The 19,688-nt window shown below is 34.6% G+C and overlaps 1 protein-coding gene and 1 pseudogene across 3 annotated transcripts in view; both read left to right on the top strand.

Moving 5' to 3' along the window:
• TLK2 (tousled like kinase 2) overlaps window positions 1–19,688 on the top strand; it is a 101,514-nt gene that overhangs the window by 55,772 nt on the left and 26,054 nt on the right. For all 3 annotated transcript variants that reach the window (XM_031468832.2, XM_031468830.2, XM_031468831.2), the window contains 5 exons: window positions 3,362–3,457; window positions 4,881–4,973; window positions 9,101–9,211; window positions 10,337–10,473; window positions 16,149–16,301. In XM_031468832.2, the coding sequence (XP_031324692.1) occupies window positions 3,362–3,457; window positions 4,881–4,973; window positions 9,101–9,211; window positions 10,337–10,473; window positions 16,149–16,301 (590 nt within the window). The remainder of the gene's footprint in view (window positions 1–3,361; window positions 3,458–4,880; window positions 4,974–9,100; window positions 9,212–10,336; window positions 10,474–16,148; window positions 16,302–19,688) is intronic.
• Window positions 3,827–3,981, top strand: LOC116158030 (U1 spliceosomal RNA; annotated as a pseudogene).

Genomic DNA, 19,688 nt, shown 5'->3' with positions numbered 1-19,688 from the left:
ATTCTTGACTCTTTCTCCTTCGTTTCCTGGTGTTATTTCATTTTAAAACATCTCTGGGAGATCCAGCCTATAATCATGAATTAGAAGCCAGTGTTACTTTTATAATAGGAACAAAGAATACAAACAAAGAAGTCTAGGGAGAATGTTTTATGAAGTAGGGGTTGGACTAAATTTACAACTACAGTGGCCTTCTTGACAAGGCCGTCGACTTCTGTTCTCATCTCCCGAGGACATGATTCTATAATCATGGACGTGTTGGGAGACTCTATGCTCTTTTTGTTTTCCAGTGTTGCGTTCCTAGTGTTTAGCACAGTACCAGGCACAGAGGTTCACAATTAATATCAAATGAATAATCAGAATTAGAGCATTTTTTTCTACCATAAATTCACTTATCACAGTAAGTCCTTATATTTTTGTAGTTCTTTTACCTTGTAAAAGTGGTGTTTTCATTTTCACAATGATTTGCTACCTCCTTACCTGTGTCCCACTTGCTCAGTTAACTTTCTGCATTTTTACTTGTTATTATAGGGCTATTTATATATACATTTTTACAGAAGGCTTTAATTTCAAAACATCCCCCTGAATCACCTTCTAGCACCCTTGGTTTGCTAGGGGAAAACTTAGAAGTGAGCACATGTTTAAAAAAAAAGCATTTAAATAAAGCCCATATACTGAAATCTAGACGTTCATAGAAGAAACTTTTAGTCTGTCATGCGATTCATACTGTCTCTTATTACAAAGGCAGCTCAAACAGTCGTATTTGTTTGGAGACAGGTTTTAGAAGGAGAAGATTGTAAGAGCAATCTATTGTTAACTGAAGGAGGTAATGCTTGTATCATAGTGCAGTATAATATGTGAGGCTTATAATGATGACCCTTAATCAGTAAGAAAAGTTTAGTCTTGCCACATTGTACAAAGGGTAGAGAACATTTTCAATTTCATTCTCTCCCAGACCTGGCTCTGATCACAGCTCTGCCACTTATAGCCTGTGCGCGTTGTTCAACCTCTTGGAGACTGCTTCCTCATGTCTTACTTCCTTGATCCCCACCTCGGTCTTCTCTCTTCCCCTAGGGTTCTTGTATGGAATGTGAGAACCTGGAATGACCTATCATCTCCCCTCTTTGACTGCTTATTTCCTTCACATCTTAACTCTGATATTACTTTCTCAACAGATTCATCGCCGACTCTCTATAGGTTAGGTTATGTACCCTGTTGTATATGTTCCTGTACCATGTATCCTAATTATAAGTTTGCATGTATTATATGATTGTTTATTTAAGTTTCTTTCAACAGGTATTTATTGAGTGCTTAATATGTCTTCTCTTGGACTGTAAGCTTTATTAAGGCAGAGAAATGACTGGGTCTGGGTTTTGCTTCTGTTTTTCTTGGCCACTGTGTTCCCAGCAACTAATGTAATGCTTAGGCTTAGGGAGTTATCAGTGAGTACTTGTTGAATGAATAAATGAAAATGAAGATGATAATACTGTACCTTACAAAGCTCTTGGGAGCCTTCAGTGTATGAAGTGCTTAGCTTGCTTGTGTCCTGGCCATGACAGCACCTGTAATGTTTGCTGATGTGGGGCAGTCAGTCTGCTGTGGTCATTGAGAACAGTTATTGTGGACACCGATGACCCTTGATTCTTGTTCCCCCACCTCCAGGACCTCACATAGATGCTTAATATTTCTGATTTGCATTTTCTTTATCTATAAATGGAAATAGTAACAACTACCTTGTAGAGTCCTACTTTGTAAGGATTACATGGGATTTTGACAGTTAGCATTTTGACAGTAATTGCCTGATAGGTAGTGGTAATACATTGTTTTAATGTTAATAAACAAGAAAATAATTAAAGGAATATATAGAAAATATCAGAAAAAAATTACATGTGTGGAAACACTGCAATTTCTGATGAGATAATAGTTCTGTATTTACATTACCCCTTAATCCCCAGAATATTCAATATTTTCTAATTATGTCTGTGATGGGTTATATTGTGTTAGGTGCAATTTTGTTTTTAAAAGAATTTTCTGGAGTACAGATCTTCTTCGACTTACAATGGGGGTAGGTCCTGATAAACCCATCATAAGTTGAGAATACCACTCATAAGTCAAAATGCATTTAATACACCTAATCTGCCAAACATCATAGCTTACCTTAGCCTACCTTAAATGTGCTCAGAACACTTAACACTAGCGTACAGTTTGGCAAAATCACCTAATGCAAATCCTGTTTTATAATACAGTGTTGGATCTCATGTGATTTACTGAATACTGTACTGAAAGTAAAAACCAACATGCTTGGGTACAGAATGGTTGTCTGGCTACAAAATGGCTGTAGGTGTATTGATTGTTACCCTCAATGTTGTATGGCTGACTGGGAGCTGTGGATCGCTGCTGCTGCCTAGCATCACTAGAGAGTACTGTACTGCCTGTTGCTAACCCAGGAAAAGATCAAAATTCAAAATCTGAAAGACCATTTCTACTGAATATGTATTGCTTTCACACCATTGTAAAGTTGAAAAATCAAGTGGAACCATTGTTAAGTCAGAGACCATCTGTATAATGATTGCATGTTCTTGAATAGTTGAATTATATTAAATCCTAAACTTTATACATCTAAAAATGCCTTGGAATGCCCCATCATTTATGTGTAAAAGTCACTGTCAGCAAGTGACAGTATTGGAAATCAGCCTGGATTTTTGGACCACTGTGTATTCATGATAATATTTGCAGATTTAAGACACTATTCTGAATAGTAGTTCATAGTCCTTACCTGGAGTCACAAGCATCCCCTGTGCTCTAGATGCTTCACCAGCCTTTCCAGACGAAAGCATATTAAAATACAGTTGACCCTTGAACAACGTGGGTTTGGACTAACTGCTCAGGTCCACTTATATGTGAATTTTTTTTCAATAAATACATACTACAGTATCATAGCATCCAAGATTGGCTGAATCCTTGGATGCAGAACCATGGATATGGAGGGCCACTTGTAAAGTTATGTGTGGATTTTCTACTGCATTGCGAGGGGTGATCGGCACTCCAAACCCATAGTTGGTTCAAGTGTCAAATGTATAAGTGAAAAGGACATTTACATATTTAATAATTTATACATTTTAAAAACTCATTTATAAGCATTTGGTAGTTTAAACTAGTTATAGAAACATGGTCCAAGCCTCCATGTCTAGCCCTTACTTCTCATTTGAATTGTTTCTACTTTCACTTTGGCTATATGACCCTGACTTCTGACTTTTATCCGTAAGTGTTTGTTTTATATAGAGTTCATTGTTTGCATGCATACAAATGTTTGTGGAGAAAGATGCAAAATTTTCTTGTGATTGGTGGTACACCTTTATTACAGGCTCAGCAAAACAGTCCCTCATCTACGGGATCTGGCAACACAGAGCATTCCTGCAGCTCCCAAAAACAGATCTCCATCCAGCACAGACAGACCCAGGTAGGTCAGTGATTGATAAACAGAGGAGGAAGAGAACTGCTTAGGAATAATTGCTAATAACTACATATAAAATCTTTGAGTCCTCTCTTTGTCTTCCATTAATTTCTCTGACTTCACCTCATTATTTGTGTGTATCATATCCAGAACGTGCATTATGAATATTTAAAGTCTTTTTAAAGGTGCCCTTAACTTAGCTTTTTGAGGTGTTTCTTTACCTTTCTGGTGTATTGCAGCAGCAGTGCTTATATTATGCTGCAGCATGGTGTTCAGGAAAGAACATTTGCTTTGGAGACCTCTAGGCCTAGATTCAAATTCTAGCTTTGCAACGTACACTTTATCTTTTTTGAGCCTCAGTTTTCTTCAGGCTCTATAAAACATGGTTGACGTGGTCACAGAGGTGGTTTTCCCAGGGCAAGCCTTATCCATTGTACTCTGGATGTGCTGACCCCTGTGATTTCCCCAAATGTGGGAAACTTGACTGCATAATTTGTGGTGGTGAGGGACTGTGTTTGCGCTCTCCCCTGTAAAAACAAACAAACAAACAAACAGAAAACCATGGTTGATTCTTATTATCTCAGACAGTGTGTACAAAATGCTTGTAGGGACAGTGCTTATGATGGGCTTCAGTGAATTTTATGAAATAAAGAAATACTTAATTTATTCCTTGTACCTACTCATTTGACAGGACCTAGCTAAACTTTTTTAATGTCTGACACACCAATATAATTCCTCCTTAAACAGTCTTCAGAAACTTTAATTTAGGGGATGTTGTGAACATTGAAAGATAATATCTGAAAAGGATAGTGGGTGTGTCTTCTATTTTGTAGTATTGGGCTAGCCAAATAATATACTGGGTTTTCTTGAAGCCTGTTGATATTGTGTTGCCTTGAAGACAGGATGCTTGGCAATCTAGGATAACTTCTTAAGTCTAAAACTAAACTTAGAGCTCAACTTCTTAAGTCTCAAATCCTCAGGAGTAGATTTTAATTTTATTTGAATTAAATTGCTTTTGAACAGTTAAACAGACTTAAGATAGTTGAGCATTCATCTCTCCCCTTCTGATTGTTCTTTGTTTCCACTAGGTGGCGTGTTTGTTCTTTAGAGATTTGGATCATGTCTCCTCTGATGGCCTTCTATTCAGAGTTAGTTTCATTTCTGGAGTAGTATGTTTCTGTATTGTTCAGTGCACTGTAGTTTGAGAATCCATATTTTTGATTCCTCAGTTAACATAGTTCTGAAGCACAGGTGTAGCAGAACATAATGCTTAAAGAATGGGATGATGAAAGCAGATTTAATTTCTTGAGCCATGTGATTCCAGGCTATTTGTGCTATTAAGTGCTTTTTTTTTACAGAAAAGTAATGAGAAAAATGTGATGACATGTAATATTTTGAGACTAATCCTAAATTTGTTTTCTCTTTATAGTCTGACCTCACAATAGAAAAAATATCTGCACTAGAAAACAATAAGAATTCTGACTTAGAGAAGAAGGAAGGAAGAATAGATGATTTGTTAAGAGTAAGTATTAAAATGTGGTAAGAGAAGGGGAGGGTATAGCTCAAATGGTAGAGCGCATGCTTAGCATACACGATGTCCTGAGTTCAATTCCCAGTACCTCCATCAAAAACAAACAAAAAAACTAATAATAAATAAATAAATAAATAAATAAATAGACCTAATGACTCCCCCAAAATGTGGTAAGAGACTTTATAATAAACACTGATTGATTTTATATATATCTGAATTATGTGCATACCATAGAGATAATTACTATAGCCAAATAACAAAGTTAAATAATACACATTTGGATATCTTCCTTTAGTCTGAAGGAATCTGAGTAAGAACCAGGATCACACCTATATTCTAAGCACTATCTTTAACTTGAAATTTTTTTTTGGTAATTTAATTTTATTTAAAATTAAAAAAAAATTTTTACAATTTTTAAGGGTAACTTTCCATTTATAGATAGTACAGAATATTGGCTATATTCTCCGTGTTGTATAAATTGGATATCTTAATGAGGAAATTTTAATATTTAAATGTATACTGGAGAAATATATCTGTGGAATATTGTATCTCATTTGGAACTGTGAGAATAGGTATAAAATGTTGTTTTCCCATTTCAGAGAAACTTTTTTTTAATATTCTTGAGTTTTAAAAACTATTTCACAAGTACTTTTTAGCTCTGATTTTGCATTTTGTATGTTTTATAACCTATTCATCTGAAGTTTTTTGTGCTTATAAGAGATATGTTAAAAATAGCTAATCTGGAATTAAAAATATACCCCTAGAAAATATACCATGATATTTTAAAATTAATTTTTTAATATACAATTTGCCATATTGACTGACCTATTATTTTTAAATGTTTTAAAATTTTTATTTATTTATTTTTGGGGAAAGGTAATTAGGTTTATTTATTTATTTTAATAGAAGTACTGGGGTTTGAACCCAGGACATCATGCTTGCTAAGTGTACATTCTACCACTGAGCTATACCCTCCCCCTTAACTGACCTATTTAAAAAATGTTTTAAAATGTTTATTGTTTTCTTATTGTAACAGCAACGTATGCTGTTTGTAATTCATTTAGAGAATACTAGAAAATATGACACCCATAATTCCATTTAACTGAATAAAGAATTCTGTTCAATAATAAAGAATATCACTGTATTTTTTATTATCTCCTCTGTAAAAATTTTTACCTATATTCTTTAAATTATCAAAATATACTATTAAATAGTATACTTGACTCACTCCTATGTAAAACTTGGAGTTTAGCATTGATCTAACCGTAAGCCTGGTCTTTATGAGTAAAATATGATGTTTTAAAATACCTTATAAAGAATAATTCTTACATTTACAGGCAGCTTTAAGACCAAATTTGCAATAATTAGTTACACAGCTTTGTTGAATGGTTTCACAGCTCATTGTTAGTGCTGTTCTTTTAATCACAGTTTTTGTATTCTTTATCTCTTGATTGACCGGAATATATTTTTAAGTAATTATTTTTCAAGGATATATCATTGTTACATTTTTTGTGACCTTGTAGAGCTGAATTTTCTTTCTCTTGCCTTCCTGTATAAAAGATAGCACTGTGTGTGAGAGTTTTATGTGATAACCTCTTGGCCATCTCTTCTCACCTTCTTAATATAACATGCACTCACTCCTTTAAAATTTTTCTAGCATTTAATCTTTCAGAGAAGGCCATGGTCATCTGTTTTCTGTGATAACTATTAACCACCCTTACCCCCCAACCTCCACCCCCATCTTTATTCCTGTTTTTCAAAAAGATTTGCAGGGTACATCTACATAGCTCTATTTTTATTCTTGAAATGCATGGTTATGCTTAATTTTTGCCTTTTTCTGTCTTATGTTGGCCTCTTCCTTGGTTTCTAGCTTGGATCTCTGATCTCTCTTATTCCTGTCATTTTATGTCTCGTTTAATATGATTACCCTTCTCTTCTGAGTCTCATTAAGTTTTAATTTTGTCTTCCATGTATTTCCTGCAGCTCCTGTGAATTTTATTATTTACATTTTTATTTACCTGTTTTTTTCCCCTTACCTAATGCACTTTCTTATCTCATTCTGTACATTCTTTATGGGTTTTGGCTTCTATTTCATGGATACCATGTCTTTGCATTTTATGGAATTGTTCTTTCTTATGGAAAATGTTCTTTTGAATTCTGTAGGGAGATCATTTTCACTGTTCTCAAGCTGATGTTCCTTTTCCTATTCAGATATATTTTTCCTTAGGCCTGTTTTTTAAATTTGTTTGTTTGTTTGCATTTTCCATCTTTCAATAAGGAGATCCATGTTTAGACTCAGTACCTACTTCCATCTTTCATTGTTAGCACATATACTTGCTTGGGATTGCTCTTACTCCTGCTTTTGTTCATTTGGGTGCTGGTTGACTTGCCAAGATTTATAATTAGATACTGTGGGTTTAAAAAGCTCCTAACCCAACTCCAGTATTGGCATATTTTTGTCCAGAGTAGTCTGCTAGACTGAAAAGGGATCATGGACTTGTCTTCTTCCTTCATCACCTCACTTTCATAAGATTGAGAAGCTGGAGTATATGAAAAACTAATCCTAACTTAGTACTCTTCTTCTGGGTTAAAAAAAAAAGTCTGCTTTCATCTTCCAGGAAGCAAGTGTGTTCCCTTTACTCACCACTACTCCCTTGTTTCTGAAGATTGTAGTCTTTCTTTGGAAAGCAGTGCCAGTGGAGTGGATATGTCAAAAAAGAAGACACAAAAGGACATCTGCCATTTTTTCAAGTTGAACTAGAGCTTGTGTTTCTGATCTGGAGGGACAGGGGGAATGACCTCTGCTGTTCATAGCTTTTTTCAGGCAGGCATGGACCATTCATTGAGTTTTTCCATGTTAGTGAGATGTTGGGTAATGCTGCATCAGAAGCTGCTAGCCAGGTGCTGTTTTAAACCTGAACACAAAATTGTTAGTGTTAGTAACCAAATTTAGAGTTCCTAAAATTTTAAATGAGCTGCCAGAGATTGATTATAGATTTCAAGGGAATGCTAATCTTCCAAAGGTAGATTGAATTTCACAGAAACATTACTAATTTTTGGCTTGCAGAGTTTTAAGTATGAATTAGTCACATTTATCCAAATATGCTTGTACTTTGCCTTTGGTAACGTCCATAGAACTCTCGGACTCTATTAGAAGAACTAATAGAAATTGTGTTTATGAGGAGAGTAGAAATGTGGGGGTGGAAGCTGTTGTACGCTGGTCAGTTTGAAATGAAAGCTGAAAAGTCTCAAAAATTGAGTGTGCTGTAATATCTTCCATTTGTGCTTTTTACTGTTTCAGGAATACATGTATCATGTAATTGGGAAATACTAGCTTTTTTCCATAATTCAAGCAAGTTATTATAAAATATTATTTATTTGCTAAAAGAGTAGATATCTTTTGTTTAATGCAAGAACAAATTCAGGAGTTGCAAGTCAAAATTGACCTTGGGTTAGTGGTTCTTTCCTTCTCTGTTATTGTAGGAGGCTTGAATTTTTCAAAGTATTTAGCCCATCCTTCTGACCACAGCTAAATTAACTGTGTATTTACATTCTGGTGTTCTTGAACCAAGACCTTGTATTCAACTTGTTTGTTAGTTCTGTCTTATGTGGGCATGGGTGTGCCTAGCTTCTCTGGTAAGAAATATTTATGTAAATCCATGTCTCTTTTTCTTTGGAAACAAGAACAGAAAAACAAAGACCAGTTTTAAAATAAAGAACATTTTTTTTTAAATTCTGTAATTTTTTGGTAAGTTCTTAATCACCCTTTGTATGAATTTTAAACATCTCATTCATTATGTTTTTTATTTCATGACAGTTTAAGCATATGTGATATACTAAATTCACCTGTAACTGGCTTTTGGGAGGAGTAAAATATGATCAGTAGGAAAACATGCCACTTCTAGTAACAGAATTCGTCTTTAATAAATGATAAGTTTATTAAAAATCAAGGAGTGAAGTATTTACCTTCTTTTTTAAAAAGACAGTTACTCTTACCTCTTGGCACCTTAGTTTTTCTTTTAATTGAACAACAGAAATGATTTTCCGACTCTGTAAACTGCTTTTGTATTAATCTGGCTTCCTTGGAGCTAATTAAAAAGTTTTTTTTTCCATTGAAGGCCAACTGTGATTTGAGACGGCAGATTGATGAACAGCAAAAGATGCTAGAGAAATACAAAGAACGATTAAATCGATGTGTGACAATGAGCAAGAAACTCCTTATAGAAAAAGTAAGTGACTAATGGTGGCCTGAACTCTATCCCAAGATGCTTAGTGTGTGTCATTGTTGTGGCTTCTTACTCTTTACCTTAGATGAACATACTTCAGAGTAGTACTTTTGCTTCTTAAGAAAAGACATCTTGGGGGAGGGTATAGCTCAAGTGGTAGAATGCGTGCTTAGCATGCATGAGGTCCTGGGTTCAAGCCCTAGTACCTCCTCTAAAAAATCAATAAACTTAGTTATCCCCCCCCAAATAACTAATTCAATAATAAATAAAAAATAAAAAAAAAAGAAAAGACGTCTAATGATATGACAATTAGAATTCTTTCTTACATGGACATTGAACCAAGCATTCAGAGTGATAATTTTGGGCTTGTTTTCTGATTGTGCGTCGCTTTGAGTGTGATGTTGCTTGGACAAGCGCAGCTTGTCCTAGTTGAGAATGTTCAGGGTATTGCTCTCCTAAATTCTTACATTCATCCTATTAATTAAAGTGCATATCTTGTTACTATTACAAACATTTTATTTCCATTTCTGAGATGGTGTTTGGAGTAACATATATATAATAATGTGATAATTAAGTTGGCATATACTTTCATATGAATACTTTAATTGGATGATGTTTCCTTTATTATAGTTAATGATTAGTTGCAACTTAGTAACTGTTTCTTGGAAGTTTTTTTAAAAAATGACATTCCCCAGTACTTATTTATCTCTTAGTGAAGGTTTTAAGATGGCAGTACTTTTTAATGAAATCATTACAAGCTAGAAGTTTGAGACAGACTAGTGGTTTCTTTTGCTGAAATATTTGAAATGCTGTTAAAAAGACAGGCAACAGTGATAAAAGTGAAGTAAGTTATTTTATTGCTGTCAAAGATACTGAGGAGAATTTTGCTTCATCTCTTAATCTTAATTTTATAGAAAGGAAACCACTTTTTTCCATTTTTATGACAGAAGTAATAAAGTATGTGTTAATACAGAATATTCATTTAAAATTTTAGGTTACTTCCTAAAGTCGATGTAGATTTAGCCAGTTGTACTAAACTTTGAATAGTGTAGTAGAAAAAAAATAAACATAATGCTGTATCTGAGTTCTCATAGAACAATAAAATTATTTTCTATTTGTCCCTCTAAGTCAAAACAAGAGAAGATGGCATGTAGAGATAAAAGCATGCAAGATCGCTTGAGGTTGGGCCACTTTACCACTGTCCGACACGGGGCCTCGTTCACTGAACAGTGGACAGACGGTTATGCTTTCCAGAACCTTATAAAGTAAGTGAAATGTAATGATTAAATTGAGAATTGAAAAGTTGGTTTGGATTTTTACAAAAGTTTTTGTAATTGTAATCATTAATAATCTTAGTACTGGTAGTCATCTTTTCATTCAGTTTTTGTCACCATGTGTGTAAAGAAATACAGGGAATGAGTTGAAGTCCTAGGAAAAAATGACACAAGTAACAGAGGATAGAAAACAAGTTGCACCTTGAAGCTTAAAAGGTTCAAAATTGGCAAAACTAAGGAAGAAAAATCTGGAGCTTGACTCAGTATCCTTTTCATTATGTAATGGATTTTCATGAAGAATCAGCTGAGCATTTATTCTGGGCCCAAAGGAAAATGAAACAAGCAAAGACCCAAGGAAGAATTTCCTGAGTTAGGTATAAAACAAAATAAAGCACTGGAAGAACCTTATAGGACATGTCCCTGATGCTCTTGAAGGGGACAGTATCCAGTCATCAGAGATGGTCACCTCTTTGAAGGCAAGGACTGAGCCAGCGGTCAGGCTGTAGACTAGCTCCACTGTCTGTGCCTGTCAGCAACTTGGAATCTTGAGCACTTTTTCACTTTATTATAACTTTGGTTTGAAACATTCAAATATTTACTCCAAGGAGGGAATTGACATTTAAAATCCTAAAATTTCAACTATGTAAATAGCTAATATTAGCTTAGGAGTTGAAGTATCTTCAGGTTGTAGTACCCTTTGGTCTTTCTTTCTTTCTTTCTTTCTTTCTTTCTTTCTTTCTTTCTTTCTTTCTTTCTTCCTTCCTTCCTTCCTTCCTTCCTTCCTTCCTTCCTTCCTTCCTTCCTTCCTTCCTTCCTTCCTTTCTTCCTTCTTTTCTTTTCTTTTCTTTTTTCTTTTCTTTTCTTTTCTCTCAAATTTTTATTGAAGTATAGTTGATTTACAATGTGTTATATTTATTTTGATTGTTAGATCATTTCCATCTGAGACTGGGTTGGGGGGGTGACACATTGTATTTTTAATCATGGGCTCTCAAACTGATCTGTAGATCACTGTGACTTGAAGGGTTCCGTAGACTGCCTTTCCTACCTTTTTTTTCTTGCTGAAATAACTTACTGAGCATTGATTTGAAAGGGTGGAACTACTTTTGAATAGTAGTGAAACATAAATAATAACAGATTTATGCCTGAAAGAAAAGTACATATACTGATGTTATTAATAATGCTTTGTTAAAACTAACCTCTGGTCAGTGCTTTATATGTGATCCTTTAACCTCCAACTTGGTTTAGGTGTATTTTTGCCTCATAGATATACCTCACGTATGCATATTTTGGTGTGATAAGAGGCTATCAGTTAGAGATACGGTACCCTGGAAGAAAAAAGTCTTTTGAATTAGGTCACATACCAGAGGCTCAGAGCTGCGTCCATTCTGAGCTCTAAGCATAGGTGGCTGGGTACTTAGCAGAATTGCACCAGGGCAGTGTAAATGGCTGCTGCACGGGGAGCATGATGCCTATTGCATAACACCCTGACCAAGATGTGCAAATTGCCCTGGAAGTGACACACCACCCAGTTTTGCTGGAATGGGACAGAAAGTGAAACTTGTATCCCTGGTTGCTGGTCAGAGCTTCCTAAGCTCAGACTGGGTCCCACATGTGATTGTGTCAACCAGCCCTTGACAACGGTTACTCCTCAGATGGCAGTTTTTAAAATGTCTGCAGACTTAGTTAGGCATAAAAGGTTAGTGGATTTGTATAGAGATGTAAAATGTAATTACTTTCAAGAAGTGATTACAGTTTTTGCTGATAGTAGCAGTGTTTTTTTCTTTTTTTCTGTAAGTAGCCTGATGCCCAGAAGGTTCTAGAAGTCTTATATAGTAAAAGTACAAAATGATGACTTTGCTGTAGAGCCATCAGACCAGAGAAATTGGGACTATCTAAATGAGACCCATAACCAGGATTCTTTCTTCTAAGTGGATAGCATGTTTTCATGGTTTTAAGTCATGTAAATTGAAGAATATCCATCCCGTCTCTTGAGAAGCTGTTTCTGGCTGATATCTATTAATTATAGGTATAATATTTTATAAAGTTTTACTTTAATAAATTAATTCCCTTTCTTAATTGTAATGCAGAAATTGAAGTTCTTTAGTTGTAAAAGACTGTATCTGATATCCTCACAGATAATAGTAACCTGTGTATAAGAAACTCCACAACATAATTTGGTGTGTAAGGTAGCTGAAGCAGTACTAGGTTTTATAGGAAGAGACAAACCTCAAGACATTAAAAAAATTAATCAGATGATCAAAAATATAGTCTCAGCAGGAGCTTCAACACAGTTCTTTTATTCTCACTTTGTTCCTTGCTTTTTTTTTGAGTGATCTTTTTAAGCCCCTAAAACAGAAGATTTGTATCTAATAGGGAGATCATATCAGATTTGTAATATTTTTTTTTTAGCCAGGTTAGTCATTTTTCCTGGTAATTTTGAACCTGTTGAAAAAGTAGCTTATTTTACAGTTCTGAGAAAGTAGTGACGTTAAATTCCGTTGTTATTCAGTATACAGTTTTTTATTTAAATAAGTCTCAAAGCCTCAAATAGTCAATGATAAGGCAATAAAAAAATTCTTTATGAAGATTTTCTTTCTATTGCAATAGGCAACATTAAAGTAATGGGATTTGACCTGTATACAAAACTGTGGTCGTTTAAGATGTGGATGATCAGAGGGAATAAATTAAACTTTATAGCTTGTAATGCTAGTCCATGTATTTAGTCTGATGTGTAAGGAATTATAGAATCCCATTTTAACGTGATTTCTTGTGAACCATCTGATTCTTGGTCACATGATCCATAAAATGAGTGACAACTCTTTTTGTTGATTCAATAAATGTCAGATCTCCCTTGAGTAGTACATACCATTTCACAGTTCCCAGTAGACACAGAACATATGAATCTTTAAAAATTCTTATCTGAGGTATTCGGACACTATCTGTAGATCACCACTAAAATTTTTTTGGCTAAAATAATGTCTGAAAATATGTATATTTCAATACCTCTCCATTCTTTGGTGTTCTCTGGCTTGTGGCAGCATCTTCACAGTGTGTTCCCCCGTATGTCTTTGTGTCTTCTTTTCTTATGAGGACACTTTCTTATGAGGACACCCACCCTACTCCAGTATGATCTTATTTTAACAAATTATGTCTTCAATGACCCCATTTGCAAAGGTCATAATCTGAGATACTGGGGGTTAGGACTTTTAATGTATCTTTTTGGGTGACGCAGTTCAACTGATAATGGTACCTACAGCTGATTGTCTTGTTTTCTTTTACAGGTAATGGCTTTTTAAATAGAGTTACTTAGATTTGAGTGAAGTAAATGTATCAGATCATTAATACTATTGTAAAAGATGGTAGAAAAAGTCTTTCCATGGGTGATGAAGGGTGAGCATTCTCTAAAATTGATGCAGTGCAAGAAATATTTAAGAGTCAGCTGTTTAAAAGACACTGTCATATGTGTTGGAGATATGAGAGTTGATAAGACATTGTTCTTGTTCCAAGAGAAGTTAAAGTATGATTAAGTCAATAAACTGTGTTTTCCCAAAATAAACCTAAATGAAGTATCACTGATAGACTATTTTTAGATGACTTTTATTTATAAGTATAAGTAGCTAAATAGTTTCAAGAACATCCAGGATTAATGTAGGAATCCTTATCATATGTAACGTTGATCTCTGGTGCATCAGTTTTCAGGTCCAAGCAAGCGCTCTCATTTTCAGAATATACAGTTTAAAGATGTCTCCAGAGGCATTTTGGCACAAGAGCACCCTGTGTTTATGGTTTATATATGATGGTTGTGGGGCTCCTTTCTTTGTGAATTTGGGAATTAAATGAATGGATTCTCCCTGAAAACTATAAGAAATCAGTTTTATTTTATATTTAATAAGGATAGTTGCTAAAATTTCAATCATCCAAAGCAGTTAGTCTTCAAAGACAAAATGTTGTGGCACACCACTAGCATACTGTAGTTTATAGTTAAACTGTATATTGTATGGTTATCTTCAGAGAATTCAGAGTGCGTTGACATCATGGCCCTGAAAGAGTAGAAACAAACTAAAGATATTTTATCAATTTTTTGATTGGGAAACTCATATTTAGAGAAGATAAATGTTTTCCTCGAGAACACTCATTGAGTGAGAAGGAAGATTGTGATTTTACCTAAGAATTCTGTACCTCAATCCAGAATTCTTTCAAGCTATGAATTATTTATATACATATATTTTGGAGGAAAAGGCATGTCTCTAATGATAGTTAAAAGATTTTTTTTAGACAAGCAGACAACTCTCGAATTAAAATGTCCACTTTGCTCTTAAACTGACATCTAATCAGTGAGTCAGCTCCTCTTAAAGCCAAGAGAATTGTATTAGATGAATAGATATTTATTTGCAGTGTTTTGATTAGGTTAACCTTGCTAACACTTAATTGCCCTTATAGATAATGGCAGCATAAATTGTATGATGGGCATCTTGTTTTTTCTGGTTGCCATTCTTCTGAGAAAGATACACTGAATCTGGAAAAAGTCTAGAGACTGTTGACTATAGTGTTCAGGGAAGAGGGTGGAATAGATTTCATTTGAGAATATAGATTTGAAAAATTAGATTCTATCATTCTAAAAAAGTAAAAGTTGGATCAAGAAAAGGAGATGGGGGAAAAGACATGGTAGACAGAGAAGGAGAAGGGAGCTAGCATTTGACTGTCAAGTCAACTGTGATACATGATTTAAAGATTGTAGTCTATTAAGTGGTTAATCTCCAATCTTGGTATATTTTTATGTACCAAGTCTATAAACCTTAGTGTCTGTCAGGTATCAGTATACATGAGAGAAAGTGGATTACTTATATGGGTATTTTTATTGACTCCTAGTTTGTAAACTAGTTTATTATAGAAAAATGCAGCATCATATTTGAAAATACTCTATATCTTATTCAGAAATACATTCCCAATGACAATGGTATTAGATGTTGCAAGTCTTTATATATGTTTTTTATTAATTCATTTTAAGTACTGTTTCTTAAGGAGTTTTTTTACTAGTTGAAGGGCTTCATTTTACTTTCTCTAAATGTACATAATTGTTCTTAAAAAACTTAGTGTAGGTTTCACCATATCAGTGACTGGTTGGTAACAGTTCACTTAGACTAGAATAAATGAAGACCTTTTTCCACTTTGTTTAGCATCATTCAAATTTTGGTATCTTTCTAGGTAGAATTTGAGGAAATGTTACTCCAAATAAAAAGACACTTGGGATCTTTTATACCTTTTTTCTTATGTAAATACAGTTCTTTACTTTAATGGGTTAATTACCAGAGAGTTGTTTTCTAACTGTTAAAAAGGAATCAGCAATTTTTTTCCTTTTGAGTTAGAAAATAAGGTCACAGTAGAAATTTGAGATTTTTCCTTCCTGCCCACATTCCTATTCTGAGAATAATCATAACTGGTGTCTTAAAGCACGAACTCATTCCAAAAAATCGTTCTTTCACCATATATTTGGCCCTTCCAACCTGAAGTTAAAATCAAATCTCTCCTTACTTAAAGGGGCTTATTTTTTCTGAAGTCTATCAGATATACAGTCTATCAAATATAAAGATATTTGTGTTTATTCTATACCCATCTTAAAGAACTTTTGACCTTCTTCCTCTATGCAACATCTTTTGTATCTCTAGGCAACAGGAAAGGATAAATTCACAGAGAGAAGAGATAGAAAGACAACGAAAAATGTTAGCAAAGCGGAAACCTCCTGCCATGGGACAGGCCCCTCCAGCAACCAATGAGCAGAAACAGAGGAAAAGCAAGACCAACGGAGCGGAGAATGAAACGTATGTTCTGTACTGATGTGAACTGTGAGATTCTACATTCTCCTCTGAAATACAAATGTCTTTTTGAGTGCACTGGAAAAAAACGATAAATTATGGAGATTTCTGGAGCTTAAGCTTTCTTTTTAGTTACATTAATGGATTTGCTTAACTCATATAAAAACCCTATAAAATTAACTCATTTTCTTAGTCCTGATCTTCTTCAGGGAGTTTCAGATAAGAGGTAGAAATAATGACATTTAAGTTGATATCATGGTCTTTGGTCACTCTTAAAACAAAAGTAATGTCATTAGGTATTCAAATAATATAATTGCTGATGTGCAGTTTTAGGTTATGATACATTGGTATCATCTTATGGGGATTACCTGGCTACCGTTTCAGACTCAAGAATGCAACTGAAGAGTGCTCTTCAGTGGTCTAAAGAGCACTTAGTTAACAGCCACAAGTTTAGGCGTAACCTCAGGTAAGTTAGACACTACTTTAGGAAAAGGATGTTTTCCCAGTAAGCCAGTTCTTAACATTCCCAGTATTTTTTCCTGGTCTGGGGACCTAAGGAAAACACCAGTATCTTAAATTGCAGTGTAGCCATCTTTTTCACTGCCAGTCAGCAGTTACTCCATAGCTACCATGCATAGGAGGAATAGAATGCTTAGAGCACAGGTGCCTTCCTTTTTCACCCCAACCCCGTGTCAAATTTCTCTAATTGATTTTTGAATCCTTGACCACTAAGAAAATCTTCCACTGGGAAAGGAGTTGGTAAGCTTTTTTTCTAATGGGCCGAATAATAAATACTTTAGGCTTTGCACTCTTGAGGTTCTCTGTTGCAACTACTCAGCTCTACTGTTGTAGCTTGAAAGCAGCCATAGACAGTACATCAATGAATGAGCGTAGCTGTGTTCCAGTAAAACTTTATTTACGGAAACAGACTGTGAGCTCAATGGCCCACAGGTTATAGTTTGCCAACGAGGCACGACTGCTAAACAGGATTGGCATGAAACCTGTATGTTACTCACCTATTTAAAATATCTCTTATGCATACCCTGAAGATATTTAAGCCATCACCTCTATCTTCAAGAGGCTTTCAAATTAAAAAGGGAAAAAAGACCTACAGATAATAGTGTAAAAAATCTCTATAAAGAATTGATGGTAGCTGCGAAGTCAGGTTCCGAATTGGATGTTTGAAATCTAAAATATTTTTTTCATAGAAATAGTCATTGGTATTGTAATCAGTATATTTATAGTGGCTACACTGGTTTTTTTTCAAGGGAAAAAGAAATATTGTAAAGCTGTGATTGTGGGATTTATTAGTACCACGCTCTAACCATCTGAGCTAACTGGTCACCCCTGTGTGATTGTGGGATTTAAAGAGAGCCACAAATAAGGGATAATGATACTGTGTAATTTATTGACTAATATGTCTTTTGCCTTTAATGTTTTCATATTAGTTCACAAAAACAAATTAACCCTTAATCCACCTCAAGTATAATAATACATACATTAATTACACCATTATTAAAAGTTCATGACATCCCAGAAATGTATCTTTCTTCATTCCAGTGAGAAAGATGGCTTAAGACCAGTCCTCACCCCATACATACCTGTTGTGTTGGGGAGCCTTTTCCTTGACATTCATTTAGTAAGTCTCTGTTAAATGCTTATTATGTATTTGGCCCTGTTCTGGACACTAGGGATGCAGAGCTGAAGGATACAACCCAGCCTTAGGAGCTCACAGTTTCTCTAGGGAAAATGAGCAGATGAATAAACTAATAATTACTTTAAGTATAGTGATAAAAGTATGCACAGTGAGTAAATTTGGAAAACATCTTCACTCTGAGTATTTTAAAACTAGATTCTAAGAAAAAATATTTCCTTTCAAAAAGTCCAAGTAGGAGCCCATATTTGAAGAATTCTTTAGGCAAATGCTGTACACATTAATCTGATTATTTTCTCTTTCCTGGCTCCTGTATTTAGTTTGTGAAGGGACTCTCCTTCCAGTATTACTTGACAATTATTTAATGCTACTGCATAAGACCGTTGGCTTAGGAGTGATAAAGCAGGCACAGGTTGTTTTTTTGCTGTAGAATAATAATTAGAATTCAGTCTAGGCCAGTAGTATGTCAGTAAGCAGTTGCCATCTGGAGTCCTGTGTAAAATCCAAGCTGGAAGGCTGTGAGTCCAGTCTTTAATTACAGTATGTGACTTGGCTCATTCCTTTGGCTAGAAGGCAGAAGCAGTCCTCTGGAGTCTTGGAGTGAGTTACATTATCCTTTCCTGGTACTGAACCTATTTCAGGCAGAGAGAATTCTTAGCTCTGATTTTTCATTTCTTCCTTTTTTACTTGTGTGATGTGGAGTAATGGATGTAAATATTTCTGCAACTATGAAAAGATAGGTGAAACAGCCCTAGTGGGTGTATTTTTCTTGTTATTTTAATTTTCTTTTAGTCAGACCTCAAAAGGCTCTATTTTGTGGCCCTTCCTGGTTGATAGGATAGCTGTTCCTTCTTTCTCTTGCTATTTAGAAAAAACTTTGAAATACATGTGTGTGCTTCTAGAATGTGAAGAGGTTTAAGATGGAGGAGTAAGATATCACTTCTTACATGTTCATTTTTGAGATAAGAGGATGCAGTTGAGGTTAGGTGGAACATGAAGTGAGTGATGACCCATCAAGTCAGTCCTGTGAGAACTGAGAACTGTTATATAGAATTTTACATATTATTTCTCTTCACATTCTCGTTTTAATAGTCACAACAGCTTTTTAAGATAAGTATCATTACTTGCTGCATTTTTAGGAAACTGAGATTAAAGTTGCTTGCCCAAGGTCACATGGCCTGAGTTGTACTTTGAACCCTGGTCCTCAGACTCCAAATCCTGGACTCTTTCTTTTCTTTAATTTTATTTTTTATTGAAGTGATTTACAATGTTAGCTTCAGATATACAGCAAAGCAATTCAGTTATACGTGTACATACTTAGATACATATATATTTTTTTCAGATTGTTTTCCATTATAGCTTATTACAAGAAATTGAATATAGTTCCCTGTACTGTACAGTAGATCCTTGTTTATCTGTTTTATATATAGCAATGTGTATCTGTTAATCCCAAACTCCTAATTTATTTCCATCCCCCCTTTCCCCTTTGGTAACCATAGTTTGTTTTCTATATCTGTGAGTCTATTTCTGGTTTGTAAATAAAATTCAGACATATATAATATATATACACACAGACACACATTTTTAGATTCCACATATAAATGATACATGATATTTGTCTTTGTCTGGCATACTTCATTTAATGTGATAATCTCTAGGTCCACCCATGTTGTTGCAAATGGCATTATTTCATTCTTTTTTATGGCTGAGTAATAGTCCATTGTATATATACATCACAT

This window comes from Camelus dromedarius, chromosome 16 (genome assembly GCF_036321535.1).
Source record: "Camelus dromedarius isolate mCamDro1 chromosome 16, mCamDro1.pat, whole genome shotgun sequence".
NCBI lineage: Eukaryota > Metazoa > Chordata > Mammalia > Artiodactyla > Camelidae > Camelus > Camelus dromedarius.
Note: the sequence above shows the minus strand (reverse complement) of the source record. Positions and strands in the feature narration are given on the sequence as shown.